Source organism: Ceratotherium simum, chromosome 13, assembly GCF_057802395.1.
Source record: "Ceratotherium simum simum isolate JZ-2026a chromosome 13, ASM5780239v1, whole genome shotgun sequence".
Lineage (NCBI taxonomy): Eukaryota > Metazoa > Chordata > Mammalia > Perissodactyla > Rhinocerotidae > Ceratotherium > Ceratotherium simum.
The window spans coordinates 39,993,091-40,017,762 of record NC_141912.1 but is presented as its reverse complement, the minus strand read 5'-3'; the positions used below and the strand labels follow the sequence as shown (position 1 = coordinate 40,017,762).

Sequence of the window (24,672 nt, the reverse complement as noted above, 5' to 3'; positions counted from 1 at the left end):
CCTGGAATAACTTTCCTTCTACCTCCCACCATCCCGCCTGGTAAAACTTGATCTATTTTTCAGATCCTACTCAAAATATCATCGGTGTGATGCTTTCCCCTGTACCCCGTGGAGTCTGAGTAGCTCTGAATCTTGTAATCAGGCATGTCTATGTAACTCTGTTATAGCAGCTGTCACACTGTCTTCAATTATGCATTTACATGTCTGTCTTTCCCAGCTACATTGTACTCATCTCTGTACTCCCTGAATCTCGTACACTGTCTGTACTAAATGGTTATTGAACGAAAGCATGAATGAATGAATCTCTAATTACTACGAATTACAATAATGGTTACAGTTTTTCAATTTGTGATAAAATAGACTTTGTTGTAATTTTATATAAACATGGCAATAAAATTTACTCCTGTATGTTCATTCTTGCTAGTCTGCTATCCATGTAGTATGGTCATCTGCTTACAACTTACAAAAACAGTATATGGTAGATGAGTGTGTTCCTCTCTACCCAAAGATATCTATACCACACCCTCACTCTAGAAGATCTGAAAAGAGAGGAAAGAGTAAGGAGTTTAATTTTTTTCCTAACTCAGCTTTATGGATATATTTCTAAAAGTCATTATGAAGTTATGAAAGGTAAAATTTGAGGCAAATATATGGAGGTTTTGCTAAATTTCACAGATTGCTGATCATACCCAGCTTCAGTTTCTTGGCCAATGCGTCAATTTGAATTGTGGGATCGGATCCCATGGACAGGAAACATATCAGAGGTGTTCGTGTATCACTTTCTTCCCAAGTTTTCTCCAGATTTAAGATAACTGGTTCTGTGTACTTATCCTCCAAAGAATCTGCAATATACTTTCTTGCTTGAAAAACAGTACGGTCTGGGCACCAAGACCTAGGAGTGAATACAAGTTAGAGGAAGAAATTCAGTGTGTTCATTCTTGATTCTGTCAAATTCTAAGCATGTAAAGAACATATTTAATTAGCAAAGGAAAAAACGTTAGTTCTCCCTTATGCAGATCTGGGTAAGAGGGATGGCAAGGTTTTCTATCCCTGGATCAGTGCAAATTTACTCACGTAGTTTTGGTGCTAGACACTGGCAAGAAGCAGGGCAGAGCCAGCAACAACATGGTCTGTTGCCAACCTGGAAGGGAACTCAGAAGTCATCTGATCCAAGCGTCTCATTTTCAGAAGCAGCAGCAACTACTCTGAAGCTTTAATTAGTTGTTTTTTAAAAACACATCAACGATTACCCTGAGTAACTGAGGCTGTCAGCTTCACGTAAGCAATTCCTCATTCAAACTAACACACAGGAGCACATTCATTTTCCGATAAAGATTTATCAAGTGCAGACTACACTTCAAGCCCCGCTCTGGGTGCTGGGGACTCAGCAGGGACCCAGGGGGCGGTGCGGGGGAGTTCTCTGCCGGCTCCAGTACACGGTGGGGGCCAGCCTGCTGCACACTCTGAAGCTCTGCAGTCTTCAGGGGGAGAATTAACAGGTCAAAGGTGTCAAAAGTAGGTTGATCAGCAAGCGTTGATGTAATACCATCTGTGTAGCCTCCACTGTAGTCGCTTCCAAACCCAGCAACACATTACACAAATGTCATTTGGTATTTTAGATTGCAGACAAGCCCTACAGATTCTTATTTGCTAGTAGATTACACTATTCATTTGACATAGATTCAATTTAAAAATGATGAATGGAAGAGAGACACATCTATTCCAATAAAAACAAGTAGCCCTTTCATACTCTGTCAACCATGAGGTCATCATTGCTGACTGCTCTGATCACTCTCAAAGAGTGACAACATCCAGGAAACAACTTTCTCTAAGGGATGCAAGCTCAGGTGAATAATATTAGCAAAGACAAAAAACTACTCCAACGTAGCTCTACATCCTTTTGTTATTCTTTTGGTGGCCTCATCTTCCCCCAGCTCCACCCTCCTTTCCCACTAATCACACACACACACACACACACACACTGATTTTCCAATATAGAAGTCTTCTTTGAGCTACCAGATATTGAGAAAACAGGAAAAGTGAGAAAGAAAAGAAAAGAAAAGGAAGAATGTTCTTCCTTAACAACAATTTCAAATTTTTGCTTCCATTTTAATAGCCAAAACAGCATTTATACATTTCAATAGCACAACATTCTTAGTTTTTTCCTCAGATGAAATTAAATTTCAGCTTATGAGCTAATTGCCTTATAACTTTGTGAGGTCTATTTTTTTTTAAAGAAGTAAATTCAACAATAAATGATGCACTCAAAGGTAAATGATGAATGAAGTGAATAATAAGAGCATATGTTTCATTTTTTTTTTGCTAAAAGCACTATCATTAATATGCCGTCAAGATATACCATTCCTTTCACTGTCACCATTTTATTTACTTGTCAAGGAACTGAAGAATTGCCATCCAAAACTGCATTGGAAGCACACACATTTCTTATAATAACTACTGGGATGTATTGAAGTAAGCTCCCTGAGGCGAGATCTGTAATTTAATATAATGAGTGATGCTTCTAGGTCAGATAACACCTATTCTCACCTGATCAGTAAAAGTTTACGGCAGGTATCCAGTGAATCGTTATATCCATCCGGGATAATTTCTTCCTCTGGAGCATCTTTATCAAACCAGCTTTTCCATCCCTTCTCATTACGAGATATCTAAAATAAACAAGCCAATTAGCAAGCCATAGGAATATATGCAATTGGAATATATTGGAGAGGATTCTGAAAAACTTCTTTATAGGCAGATAATTTTTCAACATAACTACACAGTTGACATTTTTCTTCAGAATCAATGACTCAAATAACATGGATGTTAGTATTCCTTTTTTCCATTGCTTTTCTACATTATTCACTAAATCCGGGACCATGTATCAATTACACAAAATGATCGGGCAGGAAAAAATAGAGAGCAGGGTTTCTCAACCTCAGCACCATTGGCATTTTGGGGCCAGATTATTTTTTTGTTGAGGGGGGCTGTCCTGTGCCTTGTATGATGTTTAGCAGCATCCCTAGCCTCTACCCACTAGATGCCAATAGCACCCCTCCTCCTAATTCGTGACAATCAAAATATTTCTAGACATTGTCAAAGGCTCTCTGGGGGGTAGCACAAAGTTGCCCGTGGTTGAGAACCACTGATATAGACCATTCTGATAACCAAACCTCTAAATTTTGACCTCTACTTAAAATAGTGATGGATGACAAAATCAAAACTTTTATTTTCCTGGTGATCCTCTGCCTTGAGACCTTAAACCTAAGAATGGAAGAAGTGTCTCCATGAGCTGGTCTCAAATACCCGTTCTTTCAGAAGCAGGGAGAGAATCGCAGGTTTTCAGAGGCATTGAAAGGTGCTCCCTGAAGCCCAAGTACTGTCAAAACTAATTACAAAAACTATAGCTTGGTGAGGCTGATGCTGCTCCTCAGCAATGATCAGGCTGGATTATTTAGACAGTGTTTGTAAGCGTGGTTTAGAAGCCATGGGAAACATTGATAACAAATAGCAAATGTTTACACAGCAGATATTATGTGCCAGACTCAAGGACCATACTTTTACCTCTATTATCCCCACTTTTTACTGAGGCACAGAGAGGTTCAATAACTGCACAAACCATTCATTATATAGGATACAGACAGGGTGCAAATTAATAACAAAACAATTGCTCTGTAACTCAGTTGCTCTGCCTTTGTCCCTGGACACTAACGGATGGAGGAGGATTTCTGAAATGTTCCACAACTGTCATCTTTCCCCTGAAGACTGCATGGCTCTCCCTATTTGGCTGCTCCCAAAGAATCTGCCTGGCATAGGGCTGGGAGGGCCTGGGTGCTGCTGCAGCCTCACCCCACCACGCTGGTACCTACATGCTGCCACCCATGGCACCCCCTGCAGGCCTCCTCCACACTGGTGGCTAGAGAGAAGGCACAAGAAGAAAGAGTGTTTATTCCCAGCCTGCTGGCCTTCCATCTGCTAATTTTGACTCTACCACAATAGAGCCTCCAGGTGAGCTGCATCTGTGATGGCCAATTGGATAACGTCCAGCCCCTTAGCCACCCACCTCCATTTCCCAGTCCTTTTTCTGGCCCTCCGTGTTGGCAAAACCACTTCCAGGTGTTAAAGAGTTTGGCCTGGGATGCCAAGGCAGGGCAGCTGCTGTGTGAGGCTGTTTTTTTTTCAACTCCTGACACCCACTCAGCTGGGAGATTGACCTCCTGCTACTTCCTCCCTTCCTTCCACAAACAGGCCAAACCGATGGCCGCCTGAGAATGGGTCCCCAGAGAACTTCTGCAACTTTCCTGAGAACGACTCCTCCCCTTGCTCTGACCCATCCAATGGTGTAAAAGGAGTGGGAAAGAAAGAACTCATGATGTCAGGGAAAGAGCAGGAGGTCGAATTACAGCTTTGCCATTTATTGGCTATGTGGCCGTGAGTAGGTACTTAACCTCTTTGAATCTCAGTTTTCTCATCTATAAAGCAGGGTCAATAATATTTCCTCGCACAGTTATTGTTGTTGCAAAGTACTTATCCCATAGTTAGCAGTAGTAGCTACCAGATTCTACACCACGGGTACTTAAAATCCAGTTGACAGAGGCAAATGATAATGCACATCCCTATACCAACACAGCCCATCAGTGGAGGACATAGGTTTTCAGTGATTTTTCCAGTGGTGCTTGAAGATCTCCCTTACCCAGTCTCTGACCAGACTCAGACCACTTTTTTTTTTCAAAGTATTTGTTTGGGCCTGGGGGACTCATCTATGGCTGTACTACAAAACAAAGCTTATTGTCCACCACAGATGGAATCCAGGGGCTTTATCCCATTGACTCAGACCCAACAGTGGCTGAGTGGGCAAGGAGTCTACATAAGGTTCCAGAAATACCACTAAACAGACACACCTAGTGTACGCTGGGCAGGGGGTGGGGGGTGTGGAGGGGAGCCACTTGCAGTCTACCCATTGCCACATTTGTCCATCACCAGCAACTGCAAAAAAGATGATGATCAGCGTTTGACACTGGGAAAATGCAGGCCCTCATCGGGGACAGGCAGCTGTAACCAACAGACCCCAGCAATAACTATCTTTATTCTGAGTTGCATAGTTGTTTTCCAGTGAGAGTTGAATCAACAACTAAGAAATAAGAAAAACAACAGTAAATCAGGACCGGTTTCACCATTCTCACCACTACACTTCACCATTTTATATTTTCACCATTAAAATGACTGATTTTTTGAACAGGATCTTAACCTTTTAATTTGCCTCAAATTCAAATTTGCACAAATTATTTAATCACAGGCAGAAGTAAAAATGTAAAAACATCAATAGTCTATAATAAAAGGGTCCACCTGCGGGTTCTGATTCTGACAGCAACTCAAGCAGGCTTATAAATGACCCATGCTCAGTACACAGAAGGACAAGGCAGGCGTCTGCACCTGTGAAAAGGTTCCTTCTGATACCCCTGGGTCTAAAATCTCCCCCAGAGAGCCACAGCGCCTTAACGCTAGGCTACTGTGTTGCCTTCTTTGAGTGAAGGAACTGTCACCAGGAGGCCCCAATTAAAAAGGCCCGGGGGTCTTTAGATTTACAGATCTGTACTTTTATCCAGCTTTTATTACCTGGTTCATAATTTCTGCAAATTGCGGAAGTTTACTTAGCTCCACAAGGTTCAGCCAGGTCATATCGAGGATCCAGCGAAACGGTTTGGGAGGGCAGGCTTTCAGATCCAGGGCTGCTCCCCCTGGGAAAAGGCGTCAGCGGGAATCAGGTCAGCTTGTGCTCCGTTTTCAGAAATTTATTTTCCAAATAATAAAAACGAGATAACCATATTATAGAAAAAAATTGGAAAATAATCACATTACAGAAAATGGGGTTACCTTTTTTTGGTACATTTCCTTCCAGTCTTAGTGTTTTACTTAATGATTACTACCATCTGATAAAATACAGATGGCAACTCCTTGTCATTTTTCCCTGCAAAGAATTTTTCTCAGGTGGTTATAGTTGTTTGCTTTTTTATTGTCTTTTTAATAACCTGAAATTTACAATTTTGATATCAAGGAATAGTTTGACCTTTTCATGTGTGATTTTAAAAATCACTTCTTGGTCAGTCATCACTCCTCCAGAAGTTTGATATTCAATACTATTTTTCACCAGGTCAAAGAGATGGATAGACGGATAGATGGAGCGGGGAAGGGAAAGAGGGAGGGAAGAATATAATACATCTGTGGGTTTTTAAGGGAGTAATTAACATTAAAATCAATTATTCATTCGTTTATTCAACAAATATTTATTGAGCACCCTCTACGTCTCTGGCATATTCCAGGCACAGGGGATAAAGGAGAGAAGACCAAACAGGGCCCCTGCTCTCCCGGAGTATAGCGGAGAACATGAGTTATAGCATTGGATCGGATTTTGCAGCAAATCACAAGCCAAATGAGCATACCCAATGTGACAGTCTTCCACCAAGACACATGGATCATATTTACAATTTCAAAATACCTCTGTTGCATGTTTTTAGTAATGTTTTATCATAATAATTCCAGCTCTGTTGTTTAATTGACGTATGCAAAATAGTGCTTCTTGAATTTTTAATTCTGATAATCCTCCTGAAGAACTCATCAAATCCCTCCACTTCACTTATCAACCCTTGAGCAAAAAAGTATGCAATCATTAGCTGTTATTTTAACATTAACTCTCTCTCTGTTTTGGAAGGCTAGGGTCCAATCCAGCCTGGAAGGCAAGAGCAGACCCCTAAGCTGTCTTTTTGTCCATGGTTTACAACAAAAGAAAGATGATATCTTTCTAAAATAACCAGGCAGGAAAAACAGGTATATCAATTACTCTATAACGCAGGATTGCCCCTGGTATCTATTTCATTTTTCAAAGTGTTCTGACATTCTCGGTTGAAGAAGAAAGTCAAAGGCACCTTCCAAATATTGCAGAAAACAAGTAGGAATTGATACAGAGGGACAGTCACTCTTGGGAAATTAAACATTTCTGCTTTGATAAATCTTTTTTCTTTCCCCCTTAAGTATCAAGTTCAAAATGATAAAAAATATCAATGATGTAAGGGCCATGTTTGTTAACTTTTTGTAAAAAACTTTAAAAACAAAGTCATACTATCTTTTTAAAAATAATTTGGTCAAAATGTAAGCCAGTTCAAAACTAATACAAACTGTACAATAAATCAGTTCTTTTATTGCTGAGCTGATTATACTTCTGTCAATCAACCTAACATACAATCCCAAATTAATCTTCCTAAAGCACTGCTCTATCCATGCTACTTCTCTGCTCATAAAACATTCGATGGCTCCCTACTGCCAACTAAATTAAATCCACACTCCTCTCACTGGCTTTCTGGCCCTGTGCAACCTGGTTCTCCCTGACTCTCCAGTTTTATGAAATGGGGTCATAGATGTTCTCCCACCACAACCCAAATGTGCAGCCCTCTTTATTTTTCTGTGACAAATCTAATCCCTCTGACAAATTCCCTCCCCACTGTTTTTCAGTCTCCTCTGATTACATACTTTCTCTCAAAGAATCCAATCTCTTTCAGGTAATAGCTTTGGTTTGGCTGGGTTTGCTGGGTGGGGAGGCGTGAGGTGGGTGGGATTGTGTCTTGATAAGGAGGATGCCTCAGATCTGCATGTTGCCCTCCAGTCTCCACTTGTCTCAGTCAGAGGCTGGGACCCCTGTACTGCATCCTCTGAGCTACAACAAATCCTGTCTGACCCCTAGGCACTTTGGGCTGCTGTTCAGAGACTGGTCCTTTGTCTCCAGTTACAAAGTCCCCTGCCCTGTGGCTTCTTGGTTTGAAGCCCAGGCCTCTGCTGTACACCAGCCCTCTCAACACTTCCATGTCCACACTCCTGCTTGCCAAACCTAAGGCTTATCCACCTGGCCACTGCCCTCCACCAGTGCTGCAATGCAGCTTCAGTGTAGGATGTGGCTCTGGGCAGAACGTATGGGCATCTTCTATCTGGATGTTTCTTGCGCACCCTCCTCTACCTACCCAAGGTTCTGCCTCAGGAAACAGAGAAGAGGCAAGAAACTTTGCATCTGACCTCCTTCTACCTCTGATTCCCTTGTCCTTCCCATGACCCACTATGGATCAAGGGGTCAGCTTTCCCATTTTTTTCTATATCATATCTGTCTCCTTCCCAGGGGCCATACTGGCAAACGGGATTCAAGAAGTAAAGTCAGCTCACAGATAAGGAAAGATTCAAAAGTATACTTCCCATCCCCCTTACCTTCCACAGATAGAAGGCTTTCCTGAGTTGTGAGGCCCATTTTGCTCCCACTGCTGCCTAGATTCCCACGTCCCCCCTCCCCACTGTCCAGTGCCCCAAACACTGAGAATGGGGCCCGAAGTCCAAGTGAGAGCTTCGAGGTGACTGAAATGAGTCAAAGTAGCTTTCTAGATTTGGCAAATTCAGGCTCACTTAATTTAAATGTCACAGAGACCACAAGCCCGCACGTCTGAACCCTCCTCTGTAGAGCCTGCCCCGCTTCTCCCAGGCCGTACTTATCATTTCCCCTCTGGGCCCCGACAGCCTCTAGTACGTGGAGGTACCGGCTGATGGCTCTATGAGATCACAGAGCTAGTCAATGGCAGAGCCCAGTTCGTCTCCCTGGTTCCTAGCCCAGCACACACTTTAGTGTACAACACCGCCTTACTCCTGCACACACTTCAAGACACAACTTCTCCAGGTGTATTAGACCTGAGAAAAAATACGCACCAGATGACAGATTCCGATTTCCTTTGAACTACAAGAAATAGTCAAAGAAGAAATTTCAGAGATTACGCAAAATTGTTTGCAAAGTTTCTACCTCAGCAGTCTAACCTGGATCTGAGGAAGAAATTAACTGAAGTACAGAAAGAAGAATGATAGAGTACTAAAACGCTACAGTTTACGGCCTGTTTATTACAAATTGGATGTTGAGGATAAGAGAGTATCATGTCCTATCACCTTGTAGTATGAATTTGGAAATACTCGACATCTACTTCCTAGATGGTCTCTTCCATTCCCACAGCTCTGGTTGTTGTTTCTGGGCCCTGTCTTTGCAGCTGTCTGACTTCTCCTAAGTTGTCTGGCCTGTCATTTCTAACCGTCTGCTGGCTATCTCAAATTCAACATGTCTATGTAGTCACATACTGTGAGCTGTTCAAAAACGTTCAGATTCCCATCTTCCACGCCCCTGGGGGCACTGCATTTCCCTGCTCTCTCTAAAGTTAGATGTGGCTGTGTATCTTGCTCTGGCTGATGAACTATGAGCATAAGTGACATGTGTCACTTATGGGGTAACTTTTAAGAGCCAGCACACCATTTGCCACATCCTGTCCCTCTGCCATAGTCATTAGGGAAGCCATTTCAATTCCTGGGTGACCATGACAAGCATGTCGGAGAGAGAGTGAACGAGAAGTATACCTTTGTTGTGTTAAGCCATTGAAATTTTGGGATTGTGTTTCTGGCCACAAAACCTGGCCTATCCTGATTGAAACTACATCCCCAAACCATATTCATTATAACCCCACTCTGACGCTCCTCAAACTAGCTTCTCTTCCAACCAACCAGACCAGGAATCTCCACAGAAACCAGAAATCTTAGCTTCATTTCTAACCCCTCTCGTGGCTCTTACCTCCAGTCTGTTGCCAATTTACTTCCACGATCCCTCATATCTTTTCCTCTTTTATGTTCCCATTGTCTCTACCCAAGGTCGGGAATGCGTTACCTGTGGTTGTGAAGACTATAACAGACTCCCTTGAACCTCTTTTCTCTAATCCTATAGGTGTCCGCCAGAATAGTCTTCCTAAAGGGCAATTAAATGTTCCTGGAGGACCACATCTTCCCCTTACACAGCTCCTTGCTTCTTACCAGATCAAGAAAATCCTTCTCTAGGAGTCAAGGCTCAGCAGTTTACATACTCCACTCATTTCTGTTCTCATGCTGCGCTGTCTCAGCATGGAACATTCTCTTCATTTCTACCTATCCTTCAGGGTCCCTTTCAAATGCCAATTTCTTCTTTTAGGAGAGCGGGCAGCCAGAAAAATGATTCATTAAACTATATACTAAGAGCAAAAAACATAAGGAAAAAATTGGAACATTTTTCCCAGGTATCAAATAATCTGAAAAAATCATTGCTTACCCTGCAAAGGTATATTTTTCAAGGAGCTTTTATTGATCTCGCCAATCACATGTAATCTCTCCCTCTTTTTAGATGTAACACTTTGTTGTTAGCTCTCTTATAACACAGCTTATTCTGCCTTGTTGTGCAGTTATTTTTTAAATTATCTTTATCCCCATGATGAGACTGTTATTTCTTTTAAAGCAATGTCTGGTTTATCCTTGTATCTGAAACACTAGCGTGGTAGGTTTGCATAGTATGTGCTCAATAAATACCTGTTTAGCTGAACTGAATGAAAATACCACTCTGTCTTCTTAATTTTACTTTTAACATGGAGATAAGCAATGAATAGAATTAACTTCAAATATGAAATACGTGTGCCTTTTTTACAATCTTGAAAGGCATTATACTCCCTTGCTTAGGGAATTGCTCTCTTGCGATGGAAAGCTCATCACCAGCATCGTTTTCCCTCCTTCTGGCATTCGGGTCTCCTAGTCATGGGCAACAATGATCAAACTTATATACTAAAAATCAGAGTTAACACAGACCTGGAGTAAGTCATCTTGAGTAACCAGAGCAAAATGAATAGAAATCAGAAAAAAGAAAAAGGATGTATACAGAACTTCACTTTCATTAGGACATAATTCCTCTGTTATATTATCAAAATGGGCCTATGGAACATCAAAGAGCATCTCAAGAGCAATATCCTTTACGTATCATATCCATTTCCAAACCCTTCACCTTTAATGAGAGCTTGAAACTCTCTGTGCTTCACGGTTCCTCGCTGAAGATCGATCTTCAAGGTCATGAGGAGTACAAAGAGGAATTTGTGGTTTTCATACAGGCCTCTGACAGAGTATGTAAAAACTTCATATGTCAGATACTCAATAATATTTGTAATTCTCTTCTGAGGTAGTGGAGACTTCTCAGACCTGCAATACATTTAAAAAATCAGAAAAGTAAAAAGCCATGTCTAAGAGAGTGGGAAGACAAAAAGAATTTTAAGCGACTCCTCTGGGAGAAAGGGAGTGAGGCCCCACCTGGCCATAGACTGGTCAAATAACTTCAAGAACTGGGCCAGCGAGGTCTGGTACATGATGTTGACCATGCTCATCTCTGTGATGAGAAAGTAGAGGATGCTTCCGCGGGTGGCTGCAGGCCGGAACTCCTCCTGAGCCAGGTTAATCTTGATCTCCGTCTCTGCAGCCACGTGTAGCTTTTCACTTACTTCAGCCGCTGTCTGCTTGGTGGTTCGAAGCACACCGATGAGAGATTCGTCATCTACCAAGGAACCTAAAAGCCAAACAGGAAAACTGGAGAACACAAGATGGGAAAGGTGCAAAGCAAGATGCATCACTTCTGAAATCATCCCGCTAATTTTCAACTCCTCTTCTCCAAAGCCCCAAGAGCAGAATCTTAAGACACCGAAAGGCTTCTAGTCCAACTACCATCTGATGCCTGAATCCTTCTAAAGATTCCTGCGGACGGTTTATCCCTGCCTCTGCCTGAAAATCCTCAGAAGGCAATTCTCAAGGCAGCCTGCATGGCTGGTCTTCAAAGGTCTCAGGACAAAATCACGTCTCCATCCACTGCCAGCGGTTTCAGCTGTTCCTTATGTGACTCGGCTTTCACCTCCATTATCATCCTGATGGTTCCCCTCAAAGTGTCATGAGCTTCTCCATCCAGCTTGTCTCACAGTGTGAGCTGACCCCAATGTTACACACCAGCTTGCAGTCGAGCAGCACACTCTCCACTCCTCCTGTCTTAGTACAACAGTCCTTTGCCACCGAGAACTCTGAGCCCTTTATATCTCTAACAAGAGTAAATTGGGGGATAACGGAAGTGTCTTGTCAGGAAGAAGAATCCTAGTTGTATTTTTAGTTTGACCGTTTGTTACTGTTTTTAATAGAAATCACACATCTATGACAATAAATTCAGTTTTAAGTTACAGAAAGACACTTTGGACATGCTGAGCTAAAGGTCATCATATCTGCAAATGGCAATGCTCTGGCTGACCTTAGAAGTCTGGATGGCATGTGAGCGCTATGGGAAGGTGCTGAGTTACTCTGAAGGGCATGCTAGGTCTACTATGGAAGTCCAGATTGAGATTAACCTCACAGGAAAGAGATCTTGATCCAGGACACTCTTGGCTGGATCAGGGGAGGAGCTCTCAGCTCTCCTTGCTAGTATTTAGAATGCCCAGGAGTATCCAAATGGCTGGGAGAAGTCACTGGACCAAGAGACAGAACTTCACCAGCATAAGCAGTGCAATGAAGGCAGGTAAAAGGACTTTTCCCTCTGGTCACCTTAAAGATAGTGTTAGAGATTGTTGTGAGAGTAATGCATAATGTACTTCTGGGAGGCTAAGTTTTTTTTTTATCCAAAGATTAAAGGGCTGTTGGGAGGTATTCATTATTAGACTGCTAATAAATGGTAGAATTCAGGTTGCTGTAATTTGTCTACTATAGAACAATATAGTGTTTGTTGATTTTATTTTCTTTGGATAAAACATTTTTGTGTATTCAGAGAGGGTGCCTTCCTAAATCAGGATGTGGTACGAGAACCTGACTGTCCCGAGGAGAACTTATGAGTGAGAGGTCAAGTCAAGTCAAGCAGAGAGTGAGCTGGGCCTTGGGTGTTCAAGTGCCTCTGACACAGATTATGCACACCATAACCCACTGTGGTATTCACATTTTAACATCAAATGAAAGAGTCAATCTAAAAAAAAGAAAAGAAAAATAGATTGAGCACATTAGTTTCCTTTGGGCAAGCAAATTAGCCTATTATGAGTTACCTAGCTGTATTGGGAGCCCTTATGTTTCTCAGGAGAGAGCAATTATATCAAGAAAACTGTCTTATTTTCAAATGCTCAGACTCTGTTTGCTAATTCAAAAATCAGATTCTCTGCAGTCTCTCTTTAATGTCGAGATGGAAATTGCCTGGCTTGTTTTTGCATTGATAACTCAACTATTTCCTAACATCTGTAATCATGAGGGCATTGAAAAGAGGGTACAAGAAAGCCTTATTCAGAATCCATTATTTGATTATTTCTTAATAACACAATACCTTTTGTAGCGCTTAATTTGTAGAGGAGGTTATCTTCAAGTTCTTTCATCTTCCGCTTATTAAAAGTCACATCTTCCAAAAGTTTAACCCTTTCAGACTCTAACTCCTATTATTAAGAATCAAAAAATAACATCAGAACTGTAATTACCAGTTATAATGGCAAATCCAATTTACTAGTGTTTATTATCAATTTTTGAAAGTTTAAATCAAAGTGCCTTTCAAATGACAGAAGAAATTACTATCAGTAGCCAAATCTATCTATCTGTATTTTTGTTTCTCTGGACAATTTTTTAAAATTATGCCCGCTAGCATTAAATTTCCGCAGCACTTACACTGGCATGCACGAGATAACCCTGCTAATATAATTTTCCCCCGTTAACCCCAGCTCTATGCTTACTTAAATTAGAGCGTCCCATTCTCTTGGCCCTGTTCCCACACTGCCTCTGTGAGAAATGCGAACTTTATCTGCAGTCAGAAGTGGTAGAAACAAAAGGCATTAATATCAAGAAGCCAAGAGACTACCCAAGCCAAATGTGAGCTCTTGGCTTTGGACCTGCCTCTTGGAACACCAGGTACCTGGTTTGGCATAGCCAGTAAAAATCCTTTTTCCATTGTTTTGCATCTCCTTCTATCAGAGGGGCTACACTGGATGTTCATAAGGTATATCTTTTTCTACAGAAATGGTGTATTTTTAAAATTATATTTTTAAAAAATTTCAAGCTTTCAGAAAAGTTGCAAGACTGGTACAATGAATTCTCATATACCCTTCACCTAGATTCACTAAATAACATTTTTATTTATCATTATCTCTCTATATATAAAACTTATTATCATTAATGTTGTTATGATTATTGCTGAACCATTTGCAGGTGTCATGATCCTTTACTCGCTAAAAACTTCAGCAAATCTCCTAAGAACCAGGACACTCTCTTACACAACCATAGTGCAGTTTTCAAATTCAGGAAATTTAACATAAATATAATACTCTTGCTAAATATGGAATAAATTGAAATTATCTCAATAGCATTCTTTACAGCACTTTTTTTCTAATCTTATACGGAATCAATATTGTACTCAGAATTATGTTAAAAGGTGTTTTTAAACTACTTATGTGAGAAAGTTTCTTGAAAAACTACTTCAGAAATTCCATCACTTTGAGAAAGTCTTCCTAAACCAATTCATCAATCAGAAGCCACAGCACAGCATTCATCTGTATACATCTACTGTGGCTTACATCACAATCTGTGTGTAGATTATGTCCCTCCAATTAGATCCCGTGCGTCTAGAGGGCAGGAACTTGTCCTGTTCATTTTTGTCTTCTTGACAGCACTTATCTTGAGGTTTTGCAGAGAAGGGACTCAACCGAGTAAATATTGGCTAAATTGAAGTGTGCTAAATTTAGTTCAACAACTTTATTTTACATCTGGGGAAACTGAGGACCCAGAAATATTAACTCCAAGTAACATCCCAATATAATATACACAGCTAGTTACTGGCAGAGACAGGCCTAATACCCTTCTTCCCCAACTCCAAGAGTAGTGTACATTGCCACTATAAGATCAGGTTTGCAGTATTTGACAGGCTGGCGATGAAGATTATGGCTTTATGTGCAGGGAAATAGCCAATGAATTGGTTTCATTAAAATAGTCACCCCTGGGTGGCAGTATAGGAATACATGGACAAAATGAAATCATGTTAGCTGCCTTTTCAGTATGATATGGAAAAACAAGCATCATGGTACAGTGGACACTTGTGAATTTTACAACATGACCTGTAAAGCTTATCTAGGAGGCTTGGCAGGGTGCAAAGTCCATGTGCTCATAGAGGTTAAGATCCTATTCTCTCTGGTCTCCATTTGTTCATCTGTACAATGGGGGTGTAAAAGCAGGACTGTTAAGAGGGTTAAACTTCATGGTCAGCATGTCCTCCTGCAGATTAAGTGTGCATTTTGTTTTTTCCAGCAAGGTTGGTATGAGCATCTTAGCACATCTCTTGAAGTGGAAGCTAAGGCCTAGAAGAGTGGGTGTGAGGTGTTCTGTGGACATGGAGTGTAGCCTACCTTAGACAGTGGAGGGGCCTGCCTTACAGAAGTTAGTGCAGCCTGCATGGAGGATCTGGACCAGTGAGGAATCATCTCAGAACTGACCAAGAGTACCAGTTAGACCATGAAGGAAGGGCTAATTTTCAACAGTTGACACCATGTAGCCCTAAGAGGTGATGGAGGCAATGAATTGAGGGGCCCATGCTATCCGCCTGGCTGTGGAAGTGGGAAGGATTCCCTTTCTGGATTGCATAAGCCTAGGGCTGCTTGTTGGAAGCTAACAGCTAATGAGAGTGGAAGGTGGAACTGTGCCCCTCTTACTCCAGCAGACTGGCTGCCTTTCAAGGGCTGCCCCGAGTTAACCATGTCTGTTAACCAGGTAGGATTTTACTTCTCGTTTTACTGAGTCTCTCTATTTCTTTGGTGTCAGTATCATTTGTCTTTCCCTTTTTGTTTTTTTTTTTTGGTGAGGAAGATTGTCCCTGAACTAACCTCTGTGCCAATCTTCCTCCATTTTGTATGTGGGATGCTGCCACAGCATGGCTTGAGCGGTGTGTAGGTCTGCGCCCAGGATCCAAATCCGTGAACCCCGGGCCACTGAAGCGGAGTGCATGAACTTAACCACTACACCACTGGGCCGGCCCCTGTCTTTCCCTTTTTGAATGTCTTTCCCCTGTGTTTGTCCCAACTATTCATATCTCTTCCTTTTCCTTCTTCTCTTAAGTCTTCTTCAGCCATTCTTTTTCTCACCCTCCAATTTTATGTCTCTCTGGTCTTCTTTCTAACTTTGCCTTTCCTTGAACCCTTAATACTAAAATTAATTATATTTAAGCAAATACAAACTTTCTCAGATTTTACACAAATATATTTTATATATGCAATACATATATTTTATGCATAACATTTAATGTTTTCTAAGCTTTATCTTAAAAATTAGTTTAATCTTGTATCAGTCTCTTAAAATCTTCCAGTTCTAAGTTGTTCTTTGTTTTATTAGAACCCTCAGTTATACTTAATTAATTTCCCTGTTGCAAATTTCATTTAATTAAAATAGAATTATGGCTCCCCTGATCATTAAGTTATTAGATGGTAGTAGTTGAAACTACCACAGTGGCAATAACACTCATTCAGAGCAATTTCTTTTTCTCTAAGATCATTATTTTATTGAATTTTTCAGGTATACCAAAAACCATCCAACCATAGGACTATAGATATGAAAGTCAACATCCCCAAAAGTTTAAAGACAGAAGTAGAAAGAGTAATGTGACTGGTGCGTGTGTGTGTGTGTGTGTGCATGCATGTGTGTATGTTTTGGGTTGAAGGAGAAGTGAGTTAGTTACATGATTTCTTGACAGGACTTGAGATTGCAAAACAAATATTTATGTTAACAAAGGTAAATATGATTTGCTTAATTTTTCTCCTTTGCCATACACTTAACAACTTACTAGTACATTTTAAACATTTATTATAAGTAGAAGTTCTTTACCTCAAGAAATTATTACCTGTTTCTCTGTTAGAATCACTCTCCTCAGTAACTGATTCTCAAGACCCTTCATCGTCACGGTGAAATCAATGACTGATGTTTTAGCATTGATCTCAGGGGTGAAGGCAGGGTTTGGTAACTTTGTTGTAATATAAAGTTTAAATGTATCCATGATATCACATTCCTTATCACCGACTTTCACCTACATCAATTCAAACATAAAATTAAAAACAGGTTAAAGGACAGGACAAAAACTTTGTGTTCAGTTTAGGAAAGAGTTCACCAAAGCTCAGTGCTGTGAAACTTAAATGAATTGCAAAGGAAAGATGTAAAATTTTAATCACTGACCTTAAATAATAAAGCCTATTCCTTTAGAATCATTTAGATTTGTGGTCCCGCCTGAAGATGTTTTTAGCCATGACACCAAGCAAATTAAGTGAAACATTTATCCAAAACAAATGTTGAATAAAGGAAAACTCAAATGCATCTAAGATTGACTGTTTTTTCCCACTTGAGGAAATTCCTACCATGGAAATGTGTCATGTTTATGAGAAGTGTTATTTCTCTTTGCATTTCACAATCATATCTGAAGCATATTTGACAACAGAAAGGGCTAATGAAACTTGCAAAGAAAAAGATGCCAACTCTTTTTCGGGAAAGAGAACATTTATCTTAAACACTACAATTTACAGTATATTAAAAAAACTGGTTTTGCTATCTAAAACTCAGGTGGAAATTATAATATTTTTAAATGACTTAAATTTTTAGTTAATCTTAACCCTACATATGACTGAAAATCAACACAGCTAAGGCACTCCCACATTCTCAGGCACCATGCCTTCACATTGCAGATAAGAATCTGGGGTCTTTCAAAAGACCTTCAGGAATGGAGATCCTACAGCCTCCTCTGGCATGTTAAATATAGCATATAAAAGAATTCACATTATGAAGAAATTTTTTCTAAATAAATCTATCTGCGTTTAATGAGAAAATGTGCATTCTTTACTTATTCACTGAAATTCATTAAATTAAGTTGTCCAAAGCGAAAAAACTCAACCAGAAATGCTGTCATTTATCAAGAAATAAACCAAAGAAGCCTAAAGGTAGAATGACACCAATTAAAAAAGAAACACATATATGGAAAACAATTCCTGTTATTACCAATGATCAGGAACAGTTTCCACAGCTTCCAGCAAAGTCCATGAGTTTAGATTGAAAGTTAATAAAGAGAGAAATGAACAAATCGATGTCCATAGACTTTATTAAAATACCATTTTCTCTAGTGAGGAAATGCAGGTTTTATTGCATAGATGTATGCAAAGCTTGCGAAACCAATTGTCTCAGAGCTGCTAAAATATATATATTTTGCATGTAACACTAATATATTATTATTATGACCAGACAATGTCCTTCCTTAATGTGTTACTTAGTTTCAGCTAAATGGCTACTCTTACCAAGATAGCGCACACCCCCTATATTTTTCATATACTATTAAAAAAAAGGAAACACTGAATATGAGTTTGGAAATAATTTTTTTCCAGTATACCAAATATTAGCACCATCTGAAGGAAAATGCCTTTGCTGCTATGCTCAAAAAGATAAGTAGATGTCACCATTGTTCTTTTCGTTTTTTCTTTTTCTTTCTTTTTTTTTTTTTTTTTTTGACAAGCTCACCTTGAAAGTGGTGCCCGATTTAATGAAATTCTTTTCTAATACGTTGTCCAGGGCTGGATCCAGTTCTTCACGAATGTCCTCAATGAGAAGGGGTCGGCCCAAGGAAAGGCTGTCCTCCAAGTGTGTGCGGAAATATTTATGGTTCAGAGATGTTACCTGAAAATAGAGAGCGTTGCTGTATAAATGTTACAAAGAATGTGCCTATTGCTAAGTGGGAACCAAGAGAATTATTAGATAAGTGACTAAGAATCCTAAGGGCTATATAGGAAGCCTTACTTATAAAAGTAACAAACAAAAATTAATTTTCAAAATTTGGTGGGTCATGACTCTGTGGAAGCCCTAGATGTGTAATGGGGTTTCTTTGATGAAAAGAGGAGACTTGAGTGGCATTCCTGAGATGGGATGTCAGAGCTCTGCTCCCAAAGATGGACGAGAAGTGAGCAAGGATTAATCCTTTTAAACTCACACAGCTACAACCACTCAGAGAAAGCAAAGTCACTTGCATATTTGTGATACTCATTTATCTCCTCAGGACCCCTATGAGATGAATAAGTGATTAAAAAAAGTAAGCCTAAGAATGTCAGAAATGATACATTAAGTCAAACCAAGCATCCATCCATGTGTCTCTGACAGAGGTACAACAGAAGAATATGATAGATACTTTCCATGAAATCAACCTAAAAGACTATACATTCACTTTTTGTATATTTACATTTTTTAAAAAATTAGAATTCTGAATGCCTGGTGAGGTCTCTCATTTTTTAGGTCAATGTTTGTTGTGAATTAAAATAGACACACTGGGCTGGTTGATCTTTGCATGAGTCAATTAGAGACACACTGGGCTGGTTGATCTTTGCATGAGTCAATTAGCTTTGAACTCTTACTTCTCCCGTGACCCCTCCCTACCTGAGTGCGAGGATTCCCTAAGGTCCAGTTCTCAACTCTATCTCCTTATACTCTCTCCTCTGAGTTCAACTATTGCCTCTATGCTACTGTGAGTGCTAATCTTAAGACCCAAGGAAGATCCTCTGGGACAGCAGGTGATTAGGAGAGAGGAATTAAAAAATATTCTCTCTCAGTTGCTATGAAAAAAAAATGTGGAATTGAAAAATTACATAAGTCTACCTTTATCCTGTTTGGTTAAAAAGAAAATAACTAAAAAATCCTGCACGTAAAGGAATTTGTTTCTCTGGATAGATAGTTTTATTTATACAAATGATGTGCTGTGCAAGACCTTACTGTGAGTTGATAAGGTAAATGAATCTAAATAAAGATCTTTAACTAGCTTATTAAACAAGATGAAAAAAGGTCCCAATAAGACTAAATGTAAACATCCTGCTCTATTTCCCAAACTCTATTTTTGTGATTTTCTTCTTAAGTGTGATGTTTAATTTTATGTGTCAAGTTGACTGGGCTAAAGGATGCCCAGATAGCTGGCACACATTTCAGGGTGTATCTGCGAGGGTGTTTCCAAAAAGATTAGCATTTGAATAGGTAGACTGAGGAAAGAAGATGTCCTCACTGATTTGGGTGGGCATCATCCAAGCTGCTGAGGGCCTGAATAGAATAAAAAGGTGGAGGACGGGCGAATTTGCTCTCTGCTTAAGCTGGACATCCATCATCTCCTGCCCTTGGACACCAGCTCTTGGTTCTTGGCCTTCAGACTTGGACTGGGCCTTACACCATTGGCTCCCTTGGTTCTCAGACTTTCAGAGTTTGGACTGGAACCACACCACCAGCTTTGCTGGACCTCCAGCTTCTAAACAGCAAATTGTGGGACTTCTCACCTCCATAATCCCACGAGCCAATCCCTCATAATAAATCTCTTTCTATATATCTATATTTATATACAGATATCCTATTAGTTCTGTGTCTCTGGAGAAGGCTGACTAATATGCCAAGTAAAGAAATAATAATTTTCAAATTGTCAGTTTACTTAAGATTTCCTTTAATCACCTTCCATGTCTTTTATAAACTTGAAATAATATCTTGGAGTCATAATTTCAGGTTTAATTCACTTGACTTTTCTTGTGTAGAAACACTATACGGTAGCCACCACCAGAGCCTGGGTCATCTGCACAGATGCTCAGGTGTTGGGTCTTTACAAGGTGGTCAGTGAATTCTTTACAGGGAAACTTGGTGAATATCTTCTCTTTCCAGAAGTCAGAGCTGTAAGTCCTGGAGATGGCATTGCAGGTGGCCTTGGCAAAGCTACTAGGAGTGCAGTCCTGGACATATGAAACGTCTTGTTTTTCATTTATAAAGTGTTTCATTTTTCGTTTTGTTTTCCTTCCCAAGTAAAGAAATAATAATTTTGTTTCATTTTGTTTTCATTTATGTGTGTTTGTGCACGTGCTCATTCACATATTCAGAAAAACAATGTCTTCTGAGTGAGGAGAATATAGTTCAGCCTTCTTACATCCCAGCAGTTGACGGTTTTTCAAATAAGGAGTTATCTCTGGCATATTTCTATTACTTCCTCAAGAGGGTTTCTGGGACTGGGTTGCATCAGGAAGGACATGACTGAAGGCTGTCGAGGAGTTTAATGCCAAAATGGAGAGACAAAGCTGTGGTCAGGAAAAATAAGAGTAAGGTGAGCAGGGAGATCAACAGCCAGGCAAGGGAGCAGGAACAGAGCAGCAGACAAGTTCTAGCTGAGCTGGATCCAGGAAACTAGGTTCAGGAGCAGGAGTGCCCCGGGACCCTCCACTTGTGCCCTCCTTCTGTGAATGGAGCTCCTCAGAAGCTACACTCCCATTAACTCCGTTTCCTTTAACTCTTCTCCTCCATTACACTCTGATCCCTTCTGGGATTTCTCTGGGTTTTTTTAAGTAAACATAGACTGACGCACTGTGTTCTGGAGGATTTACGAGGTGGGAGTATCTTAGGGGTGTTCCTGAGCACTGGGCGGTGTCCGCTTGCCGGTAAAGCTCTGATCTCAGAAGGAAATCTTTCAACATTTCACCATAAAATATGGTGTTGGTTGTAGGCTTTTTGTAAATACTCTTTTTCTGATTAAGGAAGAGCCCTCCTCTTCTTAGTTTGCTGGAAGTTATATCATGAATGAGTGTTGAATTTTACCAAGTGCTTTTTATGCATTTATCAAGACGACCAGATGATTTTCCTGGGTTTTTTTTCCCCCGAATGATGACACAACTTTGATTAATCCACTTAAATTCGATAAATGTCAGAATTCCTACTCTATATAAAGAGCTGTACAGAAAATATAAAGATGGTGTAAAATCATAAACCTGCTCAGTAGGAAGTTTATGGTACAGTCGAGATAAAAAAAAACAAACGTGCAAAGAACAATAATTCAAGACAGACTCTAAGTCTATAACAGAAATACAAACAAGACAAGAAATACAAACAATACAGACAATCCCGAATTGTGAGGATTCAGGACAGGCTAGATTAAGCTGGAGACACAGACAAGTCTTGATGAAGGTAGCCCTGGATGTGGACTTTGAACGATGTTTAAGATTTTTATACGGGATGTAAGAGAAGTGGGCAGTAGGGTGGAGAAGATATTCTAATTAATAGAAATAGTATGAGCAAAAATATGGATGTGGGAGGCTTAGAACTGGGAACAGGGTCTAGGAAACAATGATAGTCCGTATTGATAGCTGAATTGAAATATCGATGGTAACAAGATCCCCAAGGGAGCCAGGAATGTTGGACTCCTGCCCTTGTCTACGCTACCTTAAAATTACACCTCATTAGACTCCAACTCCAACACTGGACTCTAGTATGCTATGTAGTACCAAGTACTGAGCTAGGTTGGTGCAAATGGCCTTAAACTGAGGAATCACAAGTTCTATTTTTGCTGCTTTCTTATAAGCCCAAACCCAAGGCCCAGAATAAAAGCCACATCCAACATTGGCAAAACTATAGAGTCAGGAAAATGGACAGAGAGAAAGAGAATGAGATTTAAAGAGAGCACAAAAGAGAAGATAATCAGAGCCTTTGCCCCAAATCACTGTTACGAAGCTCACGGGTGTAAATCAGCAAACAATTATCATAGAGACAACAATTTCATGACTGGCAGACTGAATGGAAATTTTGGGAAAATTTCATGACTTCAAGATTACTTTCCTATGCACCAAATGGTACATACCTGCAAGTCATTTTCTTTTTCCTTTGATTTAATCCAAGTTTTGCCTTGAGTTTGTGGATCTATGAGGAGTGGGTATCTGGTGGCCTTTGTCACAATGATGCCATTCTGAATTGAGAGGTCATCTCCTGGTAACCCCTGCAGCCCCCACTCGCCAATCTGAATAACGGGAAAGGACATGGCCATTCAGTGGACAACAAGAATGCTTTCGTTAGTAATTAAAAGTACCACGATATAAAAGAATTCAAAATTTGACATTTTTTTCCATTGAGACTATGCAACAGGTACCCAGAAAAAAAACAAAACTTGTAAATGTGAACAAAATAACATTAAATTTAAAAAACAAATTTATCATCTAATAAATCCTTTCTCTAATAACCCAAGACTAGGTTTAGTCCTTTACATTGTATTTTCATACTTATGAGGAAATACTGTAAATTGATTGCATATTAAACCTCATTTGGGGATTTTGAAGCATGTTGCTGAACATTCAGAGAATAAAGGGGCTTAAATATGGTGACACTGGGTTGGTGGTGGGATCAAAAGTGGCTGGAGTTAGCGGAGATAAGGAATATAATGAGATGTCAGAGAAGAAGATAAGCCCCAAGAGACCAATCTCTGAAACCTTCCCTTCCTGCCCTTTGGTTCTGCTTTCATGGCGGCTGGGGTATTGCATAGCTGGAGGCAGAGAAATTAGGGAAGATGAGATATTATATCGGCAGGAGCTCATCAATGACATTTTTAAAAAAATATTTCCCTTCCAAATTAAAGGGAATTGCCCGCCTGCCCCCACATGGTCAATAAAATCACCCGAGATCCAATGAACCAACCAGCCTCCCCCTTTGTCGAATTATCCCAGCATCTCCAAAGGCCATAATTAGTAAAGAATATCCTGGCCCACTTTGCCTCGCCAGTACCCAATGCATCTCCAATACATTATCTAGTCCCTGTAAGGCTAGTTGAACATTGTTTGAATGGGGAAAGATTATTTTTTAACTTTGAAGTACGGATAACATGATATTAATAGCATGGCATCCCTAAGGAAAGAGCATCTGGGGAGCATATTACAAATCAGAAAGCAGCTCCTAAATACAAATTGCCTGGAAAGCATTTAATACCACAGGAGCTCTGCAAGATATACTGAAAATTGATGGTGGCATCAAATTCCCAGCAAGGAAGTTTAGCGCAGTAGGGCACGCTATTGCTCAGCGATACCAGAATGTGCTATTGTGTTATGCTACTGGACATTAAAAAAAGATGGTTAATGATCAAAAGAAGGTTAATACCAGTGCTTATGGCCTAGCTAATGCCTACATTTGCCCAAAATGTTTAACAGAGAGAGTGACTTAATAGGAGAGTGTAAATAATGAGGGTAATAGGAAGAGTTCAGTATTAGCAGGCCTATAATTCGGGAAAAATCTTTTAGTTCACAGCAGTGCAATCAGTATTCATTTGAAAGCAAGATTTCTTAAAATGCAATGAAACTTTTATACCACAAAGAAAATTCTTTTTTTTGTAAAGCTTTAGCATTTTCAAAACAATCTTTTCAATTAAAGGAAAAAAGAAAAAATTAAGTGTACCTTGATTTCTTAGCAAGTAAGAAATAAAATGAGGCTGACATTCAAATAATATAAGGAAAGTGACACTTACTGTTGGAGGATCCACCAACATTGAAATAAGATTTAGGTTTTCAGTGAAAGGAATCTTCCGTGCTCTCAACTCTATCTCCCATTGATCCTTAAGCAAATAGTTCCTAAATATTTGATTGAAAGGACCAAGATAGGAAAGGAATCCAGTGCACAGCAGAACATCACCTACGAGTCTGTTAAGAAAAGACACAAAGTGAGTCACCCAACACATGTTAAGCTCTGCCATTAAGGAGTTTAAAGGCCACACTGCAGTTTTGTTTCCTTACTAGGCGAAATCCTTCTTTGCTCCTTGCTTAACAATTGGTAGCCAGACATGGAGAGACAATGCAAAAAGGTGCCCCCAAACCCAAAAGGGGGTAGGAGTGGCCACAGTTGGGGTAGGTCAGGGAGCAAGAGAGAAGGCTCCTTCCTGAAGCCTACAAGTCTAGAGCCTTGACCCCCAGAGAACGAAAGTATCCTTTTTCCATCCCATGCCCTGGTCCAGTGCAGATTCAGTCTTGGTTAAACTATTTTCTTCTTCTTTTT

General features: G+C 40.1%; 1 protein-coding gene across 1 annotated transcript in view; it reads right to left on the bottom strand.

Annotated features, from left to right (window-relative positions):
* The window catches only part of DNAH8 (dynein axonemal heavy chain 8), a 290,688-nt gene that overhangs the window by 73,421 nt on the left and 192,595 nt on the right, over positions 1-24,672 (bottom strand). Inside the window, exons 70-79 of the mRNA XM_014782746.2 lie at positions 24,149-24,320; positions 22,502-22,657; positions 18,385-18,540; positions 16,730-16,912; positions 13,187-13,292; positions 11,161-11,413; positions 10,862-11,052; positions 5,614-5,735; positions 2,548-2,666; positions 690-892 (exon numbers count right to left, since the gene is read on the bottom strand). Of these exons, the coding sequence (XP_014638232.2) occupies positions 690-892; positions 2,548-2,666; positions 5,614-5,735; positions 10,862-11,052; positions 11,161-11,413; positions 13,187-13,292; positions 16,730-16,912; positions 18,385-18,540; positions 22,502-22,657; positions 24,149-24,320 (1,661 nt within the window). The remainder of the gene's footprint in view (positions 1-689; positions 893-2,547; positions 2,667-5,613; positions 5,736-10,861; positions 11,053-11,160; positions 11,414-13,186; positions 13,293-16,729; positions 16,913-18,384; positions 18,541-22,501; positions 22,658-24,148; positions 24,321-24,672) is intronic.